Below are 12,731 nucleotides of genomic sequence, written 5' to 3'. Positions count from 1 at the left end.
CAAGCTTTTTAGAATATTCACAGTGTTGAGGGTAGTGACTGCTTTTTAAGATGTGTGGGTCTTCAGTGTTATTAATTCAGTTACTAACATATATAAAATTTTGGTGCATATGTAGAGAACACATAATTTTAAAAATCCAGTGTCTCCTATTTCTGAAGGTCTACACAAAGAAAAGTGCTGATGGTGACCCACTAACTTCAATGCTATATTGCTCTTGGCTGACAAAAGAAACTTAGATAGTTATATACTAGAGCAGTAAAGAATAAAATTCAGCCAGGCACAGTGGCTCATGCCTGTAATCCCAGCACTTTGGAAGGCCAAGGTGGGCAGATCACGAGGTCAGGAGTTTGAGACCAGACTGACCAATATGGTGAAACCCCATCTCTACTAAATATACAAAAATTAGCCAGGTGTGGTGGTGCATGCCTGTAATCCCAGCTACTCAGGAGGCTGAGGCAGGAGAATCGCTTGAACCTCGGAGGTTGAGGTTGCAGTGAGCCAAGATCATGCCATTGCACTCCAGCCTGGGCGACAGAGCTAGACTCCATCTCAAAAAATACAAAACAAAACTAAACAATAATAAAACTCCAACCATCAGACTAAGTAAAGGCAAACAATTTCTACTTCCAGCTGTTACCTACTAGCACAATTTCTGCTAGTATGCAGTAGGGTGGTTCTTTTATCAGATGACCACATGAATCATTTGCAGATCTTGAAAAACAAAAAGATGATGATCAGGCCCACTCTAGTCAGATGAGCTATCTAAGAGTGAGGCTTGGGCATGTGTTTTGTTTTAAAGCACCAAAGGTGATAAGGATGTACACCCCTGGCAAGAATCACTGTAATCACTACTCACCGAATGGATGAACTACCTGGTTGTATGGCCCTTTTTTTTGTGCTCCAGTTTCCTCTTGAGTAAAACAGTAATTTCTAAATGGTTTTTCTTATTCACTAAGTAGCTCGTATTAAATGGGAATACATGGAAATGGTTTGAAAAGCAAAAAATGCAAGAAAAATATAAGCTGAAAAATCCTTGTCATCATTATTAGCTACCCCTGAGACTTACTACTCCATAATAAAACTGGGATCTGAACCAGTTTTTGTACTCCAGCTGGTGAAGCAGATGCTCTGAGCACCAGACATAACAGAAGAGAAAGGGAATGCTCATTTTTATCATTAAAATGAGGCCCCTTACAAAGCAATTCTTGTAAAAGGTTCCCTGATACACCATCTCTAGCTTACAGAGCTTTATTAATTTTTTGAAAAAAGAGGGGTGACTCAATGGGAAAAAGTATCTCTCAAGGAGCATAGATAATTGTCTAAGAAAAGGAGGGAAAAATAGTTCCACAGACATGTTTCCAGTTTTTATACTGAGAAGATAGCACAAAGAGAAAAAGAAGACATTTAATAACAGAACTTGGGGGAAGGGGCAAAAATAAATAAAAATAAAAACAGAACTACTTGGCCTCCTGAGAGAAATTAAAGAAAACCCAAACAAAAGAGGTGAGGCATGTCTGTGAATCAGAAGACTCAATATTATAATAGTGTCAATTCTCTCCAAACTGATTCATATAATTAACTAAATCCCAAGAGAACTATTAAAACTTTTTTAGTGGAAATTGAAAATCTGATTCTACAGTGTGTAAGATAATGCTACGGCCTAAGAATAGCCAAGATAATCTTAGAGAATATTGTTAGAGAACTTGGATAAACACTTACAAAAGCTAGAATAATTAAGATAATGTAGTACTGACATAAGGATAGACAAAGATCAATACAACAGATTAGAGAGACCTTAAATGAACTCCCAAATTTATAGTCACCTGATTTATAACAAAGGTGACATTGGAATACAGTGGGGAAAGAATGACATTTTATTTTATTGTTATTTTTTCGAGACAAGACTCTCACTCCGTCATCCAGGCTGAAGTACAGGCACAATCTCAGCTCACTGTAACTTCCGTCTCCTGGAGTCAAGCGATTCTCCTGCCTCAGTCTCCCAAGGAGCTGGGAGTACAGACATGTGCTACCGTGCCCAGCTAATTGGCTAATATTTTTATATCTTTAGTAGAGACAGGGTTTCAACACGTTGGCCTGGCTGGTCTCTAACTACTGACATCAAATGATCCACCCACCTCAGCCACCCAAAGTGCTGAGATTATAGGCGTGAGCCACCACGCCCAGCCAATATTTATTTATTAAAATACACGTAGCAAGAACTGTGGTAATTACTAGGACAAGATCATGCATCTTAAAAAAAAATTCAGAATATAAATGTAATAAGGCAGTCAAGCTGTAATTCAAGATACCAAAGCGTACTAACACTTGACTTATTAACAATTGACTCTTCGGTTACCTCTGCTATTAGAAAAAGACAATACGTCAGGCATAATACCTATATAACCATGAAACTCCATTTAGTGGGGAAAGCTATGGGATATGCTATCAGACAGACCTGGATTTCTGTTCTAGCTTACAACTTACTGTCTGTGAGACGCTGAACAAGTCACTTAAATTTTCTAACCTCAGTTTTCTTACCTGAAAAATGGAGATAAAAAGATCATTTCCCATACCTAAAGTAAACTGGAGGTAAGGTGATTTACTGGACAAGGAGGGAGATGCCTGATATTGTTATCTGAATATGGCAAAGATATGCAGATTAAATGATTATGCCTCAAACTTGCCTTCACCCTGCTTCTACTTTCACTCACACTTCAATAGACTATTCAGCTGTGATCTTTTAAAAATGGGATTCAGATTACACCACTCCAGCTCTAATAGCTTCCCAGTGCAAATGAAATAAAATCTAAACTCTTTACTGTGGCCCATAAGGCCCTATACAATCTGGCTCCCACCTACTTCTCTTATTTTGTACTCCTTCCCCCTGCATTTCCTGGAATCTAGACCTATGCTGTCTGATATGAGACCTATGAGCCACATGTGGCTATTTAAATTAGAATTAAAATTCCATTCCTCAGTCACATAGCCACACTTAAGTTCTTAATGGGCAGAAACATACAGCTATTGGCTACTGAACTGGATATTACAAAATGAAAGATTTCCATCAGCACAGAAAGGTCCATGGGACAGCACTGCTCTAGACACATGGCAAGCTCATGCCTACCTTCAGGACTTTGTACTTACTACTCCCTCTTCTGCAAGGCTCTTCCCCCAGATTTTGAGATGGCTGGCTCCTTTACATAATTCAGGTCTCAACTCAAATGAAGCTCCATGGAGAAGCCCTCTAAATTAGATTGGACCATCCAATCTGAAATAGCTCCTTATCTCCCCCAGATATTCTATATTCCTTATCCTGTTTTATTTTCTTCACAGCATTCATCACTATCTGAAATTATTTTGTTTTATTCTTCTGTTTCCAATGACAGAATGTTAGCTCCATGAAGGCAGAGACTGTTTGTGTGCTCACAGCTGTATCTATAGTGACTGGAATACCACCTGGCCCATAGGAAGTGTAAAATAAATTGTTGAACAAAGCAATAAATACGTACCTGAAAGAACATGAGTTTTGGAGTTAAACCAACCTGAATTCCACTCTTAGCCCTTCCATTTACCAGCTGTCAAATCTTAAGAAAAGTTATTTAATCTCCAAGCCTAGTTCATAGTGTTTTCATGAAGATTAAGACAAAGCATGCAACATGCCTTGTATTGTTACTATTAAAACAGCCCCATACTGAGGCAGGAGAATAGCCTGAACCTGGGAGGTGGTTGCAGTGAGCCAAGATCTCGCCACTGCACTCTAGGCTGGGCGACAGAGCCAGACTCCATCTCAAAAAACAAACAAACAAAACAGCCCCTTAAAGTTGGGAGAACAGAAAAACACCAAAAAAAGGGGGGGTGTATAGGGGGTGTCACACCTGTAATCTCAATACATCAGTTGGGAGGCCGAGGCAGGCAGGTGACTTGAGGCCAGGAATTCAAGACTAGCCTGGCCAACATGGCAAAACTCCATCCCTACTAACAATACAAAAATTAGCCCATAGTGGTAGCATATCCCTGTAACACCAGCACTTTGGGAGGCCGAGGAGGGTGGATCACCTGAAGTCAGGAGTTTGAGACCAGCCTGGCCAACATGGTGAAATCCCATCTCTACTAAAAATACAAAAATTAGCTGGGCGTGGTGGCACATGCCTGTAAGCATAGCTACTCAGAAGGCTGAGGCAGGAGAACCACTTGAACCTCGGGAGGCAGAGGTTGCAGTGAGCCAAGGTTTCACCACTGTACTCCAGCCTGGTCCACAGAATGAGACTCAGTCTCAAAAAAATATAAAAATAAATGATTATTACAGTAAGGCAGACCCTTTTCCTCTTTTCTACTATAGAAAATCACTATCAATTAATTAATGAACTTATTTTTTGGAGACAAAGTCTCACTTTGTGGCCTACACTGTAGTACAGAGCTGCAATCATAGGTCACTGCAGCCTTGACCTTCTGGGCTCAAGCTATCCTCCTGCCTCAGCCTCCTGTGTTACTAGGACAGCAGAAAAATAGAATAGCTATTTTTAAACACTTAAGGCTTCAGCTTAGCATACCACATTAGATTTTAACTCTGTGGTAGAGATTCTGATAGATTTAGATTTACAGTTCTAATTCTGGTAGTGTTTGATCCACCACTACCTAGCAGTGGAACCATGATCTAGTCACTACTCTCTGAAACTCAGTTTTCCTTTTCTTAAGATGGTTCTATTAAGATTAGAGAGCTAGTAAGATCCTTTCATTTTTACCACTGAGATTCTTCAATTTCATTATCTTATAAATAACTGTATTTCCTTTATCTTTCCAAATGAATTATGATGACAAGAAATCATTAATATTTAATACAAACCTCCATCAAGGCTCCGGGATGCCCGTTTACTTGCTGTACGCTCAAAGTGTGGGGCAGGCCTGTCAATTAGAGCACTAGCTTGCCTGGTCTGAGCTTGAGTCCGGCCGCTATATCGAAATTTGGATCCCAGCGCAAGAAATTTGCTTTTGGGAATGGTGTCTGTAGATGTCAATCTGAGGGGGGGGAGTCATAATAGTCATATTATTATATATTCATCTCATCATTGTAACACTGTAAAAACAAAATCAAGAATAAAAAAGTTTCACATTTCTTACTGTTTCCGTATAGTTACTAAGAGATTTTCAATCAAGTAACCATTATTTTAGTTCTTTGTCATTTCTCAAAGTAATCAGTATAATTTAGTTGGGACCTATGTTAATAGGATCACTTATATCTCTATAGAAAGGGCCTTATAGTTTTCAAAATGTTTTTATAGCACTGCAGTATTTTTGCTACATCCTTGTAATGCTTTTCACCATTTTATAGATATAGGAAACTGAACCTCAAAAAAGAAGTTACTTCCTTAAGATCACACAGCTGTTAGGATATTGGGCAGTAACAAAGTCCAAGCCCAGAGCTTTTTCCATTCTACTAGAATCACAGTTTTGTCAAATGTCCTCCAAACTCAATTAATCCCTAGTAATCTATTTAACAGGTTATTTGGTAAATTTTTAAACTCAGTTAGAAACCCCATCTTTTTCTTATGCAGTACAATATGTATTCTTTGTACCATACTGAATTAAAACAATCTATTTCTATGCTGGTCTCCCTACAAGACTGAATTCTCTAGGAGTAAAGAACAAAGACCATGACTTATTCATCTTTGTGTTTTTGCTTCTGGCATAGCGCCTAGCATGAATATGGTACCCAATAAATATTTGTTGAATAAATACATAAATTACTACATCAAATACTACCAAAAAGAGAGTATTTTTCCCTTTGAGATAATTAATTTCAATTCAGCAAACATACACTTTCTTTTATGTAATGGAGCATTACATTTTAAGGTATCCTTTTATTTTGATGCAACAGATTAAATATGCCATCCTACAAATAAGTATACTGGCTGCAGCTGAAATCTATACCACAGTTATTAGATATTCAAAAATCCCTCTTTTTTACTCCTTGCCCTTTTTTAAAAATTCCACTTCTGTGGTTTGATTTTAATGCAGGGATGATGAAAGCATAAATAAATGTGTTAATGCCAATAATTAAGATTCTTTAATCGGATATAAAATGCACCCTCATGTTTTATTTTGAAATAACTGAAATAATATTTTCCTTGATTTTTCTTCCTGTCGATTGTGCTATAGTGCTATTATATGAAAATATAAATAGGAAAAGATATGAGGATTATCTCTCTTTTTCTGTGGAGAGCCATTTATAAAGAATTAAGTTTATTTATGAATCAAATGATGTGAGGCCTGGGATTTGCTTCACAATAATCTCAGAAGTAGGGGGAAGGAGTAGGTAGGGATATAGATGAAACAAGATTGGCTTTGGGGTGATAATTATTGAAGCTGGGTGATAAGTACAAGGAGATTTTAATGTACTGTTGCTACATATGAAATTTTCCTTAATAAAGAAACTCTTAAAAAGGCAAACTAGGCCGGGTGTGGTGGTTCACGCCTACAATCCCAGCACTTTGGGAGGCCAACGTGGGAAGATCATCTGAGGTAAGGAGTTCGAGACCAGTCTGGTCAACAAGGCAAAACCTCGTCTCTACTAAAAATTTAAAAATTAGCCAGGCATGGTGGTGTGCACCTATGGTTCCAGCTACTTGGGAGGCTGAGGCATCGTGCTACTGCCCTTCAGCCTGGGCAACAGAGTGAGACTCTGTCTCAAAAGAAAAAAAAAAACAACAACAAAAGGCAAACTGATAAATAACTAGCTAGTTTTCCTTTTAACACAAGTAATTACTTGTCTAAAGTCTGTCTTCTCTACTAGATTGGGTGTTCCATTATGAGAGAGACTAGAACTATCTTTTGGTATATTCCCAATGCCTACCATGGTGGGTACAAGAAGGGCAAGCACAGAGAAAATGTTGGGTAAATGAATTCAAGGGGTTAACAATATGGCCTCTTGGCACGGTGGCTCATGCCTGTAATCCCAGCACTTTAGGAGGCCAAGGCAAGTGGATCACTTGAGGTCAGGAGTTTGAGACCAGCCTGGCCAACACAGCGAAACTCCATCTCTACTAAAAATACAAAAAATAGGCAGGCATGGTGGCAGGCATCTGTAATCCCAGCTACTTGGGAATCTGAGGCAGGAGAATGACTGGAAACCAGGAACAGCAAGCACAGACTGCATTTCAGCCTGGCAACAGAGCAAGACTCCATCTCAATCAATCAAACAAACAAACAAAAAAAGCAGAGGAATTACTTTCTTCTGTCTTCTGATTATCTGGTACAATTATGCCTCAAATATGGTTCTGTGTGCTCCCTTTCTGGGGTTGATAAGAGCCAAGCTAACAATCAGCTTCACATCTTTAACCTTTTCATATAAAAGCCCCACAAAAAGCAGTTAAGCATTGCTTAAAGAAATTCCATGTAGAAAAAATAATAATAAAACAAAAAAATAAAAATTCTGTCCAGGTGCGGTGGCTTACATCAGTTATCTCAGCATTTTGGGAGGCTGAGGCAGGCGGATCACAAGGTCAGGAGTTTTGAGACTAGCTTGGCCAACACAGTGAAACCCCGACTACTAAAAATATAAAAAATTAGCTGGGTGTAGTGGCGGGTGCCTGTAATCCCAGCTACTTGGGAGGCTGAGGCAGGAGAATTGCTTGAACCGGGGAGGCAGAGGTTGCAGTAAGCCGAGATGGCGCCACTGCACTCCAGCCTGGGCGATAGTGCAAGACTCCATCTCAAAAAAAAAAAAAAAATTCCATGCAGAGGTAAATGAGGGTAACTTCCCTTAATCAGACTGACTTTAGCTACAATTTGTGCAATCCCAGAGTCCCTAATAAATGCAGGTTTCCATTCCTTACTCCTTTCTTCCTTCTACCATACACAAAAAGGTGCTTTGGAAATGTTGAAGCACACTTTTCAACCCAAAGGGAGAGAAATGGATTCATTTTGTCTGCTTAAGATGATCTCACCTGAGCTAAATAAAAGAGAGCTAGTCATACATAGAAAGGAATTTTAATAGCAGGCTTAAAATAGAAACATTATAAATAATTTATCCTGGAAAAATACTTGAGTGAGAATAATACCTGAAAAACGTGTGATGTTCTACACAGACTTTCCATAATTTCTTAGCTGCTCGATAACTGGGAAGTTTGAATCCAATGGTACTTTCATACTGTTCTTGCTACAAAAACACAAATAAACATGGGACATGAAATTATTACATGTGATACAGTACCAGATTACAGTGATCAGTACCAGAGAAATATGGTGCCACAGAAGAGGCCACTGTTACCAATTTAAGGACGTAAAATGTCATTTAAAATTTTTTCCTACTTACTGAAAGAAATTCACTCACTGAGGGTGGCTTTTTCCAAAGCAAAAAAAACAGGGAATACATCTCATATCACCTATGCATGTTATTTTGTTTTTCAGAAAACACACACACATTCATTATACATTTTTCTGAGACATAATTAAGTCACCTTTTGATTGTCCAGACACTCTAGACACCTTTTGATTTTCCTTAGTCACTATCTGCATTTGGGATACTATTCAATGAACAAGGAATGGGATATTGACCAAGTTCTCCAATCAATCAATATTATGCAATAGAAATTAGTAATAGGAGCTGAAGATTTTAGTTCAAGCCAGATTTTTAAATCAATCTTTTAAACTGACTAATAAAAATTATATATACTTATCATCTATGACATGTTGTTTTGAAATATGTATACTCTGTGAAATGGCTAAATTGAGCTGATTAACATATGTATTACCTGATATATTTATTAATTTTTCGTGGTGAGAAAACTTAAAATCTAGTCTCTTAGCAATTTTTCAAGAATATAATACATTGCTATTAATGATAGTTCACCATGTTGTACAATAGATCTCTTGAACTTATTCTTCAGATTCTTAAATCACTAAATGTTTCTTTTTTTCCTTTGATTTATCATTAATTTATCTAGATACCACTTTGACTGAAGCAAACCATATTCTGCCAGGGCTACTAAAAATACTGTCTTGTTGACCTTTTACCTCTTTGTTTCTACTTTAACCTTTTTTTTCTTTTTGAGACAGAGTCTCGCTCTGTTGCCAGGCTGTAGTGCAATGGCCCGATTTCGGCTCACTGCAACCTCCGCCTCCCAGGTTCAAGCGATTCTCCGGCCTCAGCCTCCTGGGTAGCTGGGACTACAGGCATGCATCACCATGCCCAGCTAATTTTTGTATTTCTTTTTTTAGAAGAGATGGGGTATCACCATGTTGGCCAAGATGGTCTCGATCTCTTGACCTTGTGATCCACCTGCCTCGGCCTCCCAAAGTGCTGGGGTTACAGGCGACAGCCACTGCACTGGGCAAACTTTAAGCATATTTTATAAGATAGAAAGGAAACTAACACTTATTTTGAGTGTCTACTATTGCCAATAACTTTATGATTAGATAGTATCATCTATATTTTTACACATGAAGAAACTGAGGTCAGAGAAGTTTTTTTTTCTCTTTTTTAACTTTTTTTTTCTGCCAGATACCTCTAGTTCAAGAGGTCAGAGAAGTTATTTGCTCTGTTCCACAGGTATGAAATGACAGAAGCAGATTTTCACCCTCTTCACCATACCATGCCACAGTGAAATCATCTATTGCAGCCACAATACTGTTTCTCAAAATGCTGTTATTCCTGATTGCCTTCTTAAATAAGAATTCTACCTTTTTAGAAGCTAAAGACTTCCCATTATCATATTAACAGATGTGAGGGATGGGATTCTAATTTGCTGTTATATTCCTGGTCCCTAGAATAGTGTCCAACACAGGAAAGCTCTCAATAAATATTTATGGACTGAATAACTCTTGAATTTGAAATTTTAAGGGAAGACATTGATTGCTCTGTGCTAGGCATAGGTAAGTAATTATGATACAAAATAAATGCTTCTATGATAATCCCCATCCAAGATTTTTAGGCTGCACATCCAGAATTTCCAGGCTCAAATAAAGAGCCATTTTTCACCAGCAGATGGTGATATATACATTAAAAAGCCACTTTAGGTTAGTATCATTTCCTACATAGAACTTTCAGAGCTGTCATCCCATTTGATCTTCAAATAACTATGATGAAGAAGGCATTATCCTGCTCAAATGATAAGGAAGTTGAGTCTTAGATTTGTCCAGGTCTTTTGCTTAGTATGTGGCAGAAAAGAAGCCAGAACTTTTTTTAAAAAAACTTTAATTCCTACTTTAACAATTTTACGCTATTCCATAATGGCTCTTCAATACAAAAGTTAAATTTGGCCAGCATTAGTATATCCTGAAACCAACTAATAAATGAATTATCTGGTACAAAGTTGAACATCCAACTCTATTAAAAATCTAGAACTTGGCCCTAGAACACACTCTCATTAGCCATGAGAAGCTATGCATACAAGTAAATTTTAATTATATGAGGTAAGGGATTCCTGGGGCCAAACATGAGTAATTTATCCCCACAAATAATTTTAAAATCCCATGCTACTCAATTTAAAAATTTTTTTCCATTAAGTTTTTGCTTGGAGTAAACAAGGAACAAATCTATCAGTTTAACTTTTTGCGATGGTATGTTTACTTAGAAAAAGTGAACTGTCCAGAAGTCCAGTAGTAAAAAAAAGAAGCAGCATCACAGGACTGATCAACTTAGAAAACGGAATTATCAGTCCTTGAATAGTTAACTATAGAGAGACTTCTTAGATGACTTAATAAGGAAAATGGAAATAAACAGATATGTCAGATACAGTCTGCATCTGGTTTAGAAGGAAGGAAATACAAATTCTGTACCTCTCCAGGCCGAATCTTGATGAAAAAGCTGCTACGTTTATAAGAAATCTTTAGCACTTTGGGCCAAGGGAAGCGGTTAATTCTCAGCTTATCTTTGTAAACCAGAAGGCCACTAGAGCAGACACCTAGGATGATGTCTACTCCCTCCAAGTCCTGAAAAAGAAAAATGTTAGCATTTCAGTCTGGAGCAAAGTACTCAATACACTGTTGACTATTACTAGATAATCTGAAGATAACCAAAAACAGCTACAAAACATACAATGAAAAAGAAAGCTTCGTCTAATAACTATAATTTATGGGCCATTTATGTTTAAATCAGCAGTCATGACTTCCTGGAGAGCAGGGCTTAGAGCTAGGTATACTATCAAAAATATATGCACAATTATTAATATAATCCTTGTTTTTTTATGATAAAGCGGTAATAGCACCAGAAATCATGTTAAGTGTAGGAGTTAACTCTATTCCTATATAAACTCAGCATAAAACAATCTTAGATTCTTAAAATCAATGTCAACTATATTAAATTAAAAATATGATCCCTAAGTCAAGATGTTACATTAAGGCACAATGAAGTCATATTTACATGCCTCTTTATTTATTTACTTATTTTTTGAGACTGTCTCGCTCTGTCACCCAGGCTGGAGTGCAGTGGTGGGATCTCATCTCACTACCACCTCCACCTCCTGGATTCAGTTGATTGTCCTGCCTCAGCCTCCTGAGTTGGGATTACAGGTGCACACTACCATGCTATTTATATTTTTTGTAGAGACAGGGTTTCACCATGTTGATCAGGTTGGTCTTGAACTCCTAACCTCATGATCCGCCTGCCTTGGCCCCCCAAACTGCTAGGATAAACAGGCGTGAGCCACCGTGCCCAACCTGCATGCCACTTTGTTAAAGAAAACTTTAAAAAAATTAAATACGTAATATTAATCATTTATATCTGTAATTCAAAAATAAATTTCACCTGAGTTAGTTCCTACAGCTAAGTTTGTTTAGATAAGTAATTAAAACACAAAGTTAAATGCTTCTTGCCTACTCTTTTCCCAAAAATGAGTACAGAGAAATATATTAGTGCCTACATGTATTATACACAAACATAACAGAGAAGTAGAAATTACATAAAGTTCCAATTCAGTGACTGTGTAACTGAGAATTTCCCAGAAGATGCCCTCTTAAATTTTTAAAGCTGTGGGCATAACTACATCTCACTTTGGAAAAACAATTTGCTTTGTAATACTGCATCAATACCTGACTTGACACCAGTTTCCAGCAGGAATTGAGAAGCAAAATCCAACCATTTCAGTTCTAGAAATATATCTAATCTGATGTACTGATCTTCCTCCAATATACTTTAGAGATTCATAGAAGTTGTAGCACCCAGCCAGAAACAATCCAGAGCAAAAAAAAATTTTTTTTTTTTGAGACAAGGTCTCAACTGTCGCCCAGGCTGGAGTGCAGTGGTACAATCTAGGCTCACTGCAGTCTCTACCTCCTGGGTTCAAGCAATCCTCCCACCTCAGCCTCCAGAGTAGCTGGGACCACCAAAGGCACACACCACCATGTCTGACTAATTTTTTGTATTTTCTGTGCAGACAGGGTTTCATCATGTCCCCCAGGCTGGTGTTGAACTCCTGAGCTTGAGCGATTGACCGCCTCAGCCTCCCAAATTGTTGGGATTACAGGTTTGAGCCACCATGCCTGGCACTGAACCTCCCCAGCAACTTTAGTAGCTCAAGATGAGAAAAGTCAGGAGACTTTCCTTAAGTATTCATTGTTAGGTTGTATTAGGTAGAACTAGGATTAAAGCTCCAGTTTCCAGGGCCCTATCCTAGTGGTTTTTGAATGAGCCACTGTGGTTCATTCAGTGTGCCTCAGAATAACCTGGAGAACTTGTTAAAATATATTGCGCTGAGCTCCACCCTCAGAGATTCTAACTCTGCAAGCCTGGGATG

The 12,731-nt window shown here is 38.0% G+C and overlaps 1 protein-coding gene across 50 annotated transcripts in view; it reads right to left on the bottom strand.

Annotated features, from left to right (window-relative positions):
- Nucleotides 1-12,731, bottom strand: part of EPB41 (erythrocyte membrane protein band 4.1) — a 221,656-nt gene that overhangs the window by 67,457 nt on the left and 141,468 nt on the right. For all 50 annotated transcript variants that reach the window (XM_078330953.1, XM_009000771.5, XM_035308420.3 and 47 more), the window contains exons 9-11: nt 10,777-10,929; nt 8,058-8,155; nt 4,844-5,016 (exon numbers count right to left, since the gene is read on the bottom strand). In XM_078330953.1, coding sequence (XP_078187079.1) covers nt 4,844-5,016; nt 8,058-8,155; nt 10,777-10,929 — 424 coding nt within the window. The remainder of the gene's footprint in view (nt 1-4,843; nt 5,017-8,057; nt 8,156-10,776; nt 10,930-12,731) is intronic.

This window comes from Callithrix jacchus, chromosome 7, assembly GCF_049354715.1.
Source record: "Callithrix jacchus isolate 240 chromosome 7, calJac240_pri, whole genome shotgun sequence".
In the NCBI taxonomy this organism is placed as follows: Eukaryota; Metazoa; Chordata; class Mammalia; order Primates; family Cebidae; genus Callithrix; species Callithrix jacchus.
Note: the sequence above shows the minus strand (reverse complement) of the source record. Positions and strands in the feature narration are given on the sequence as shown.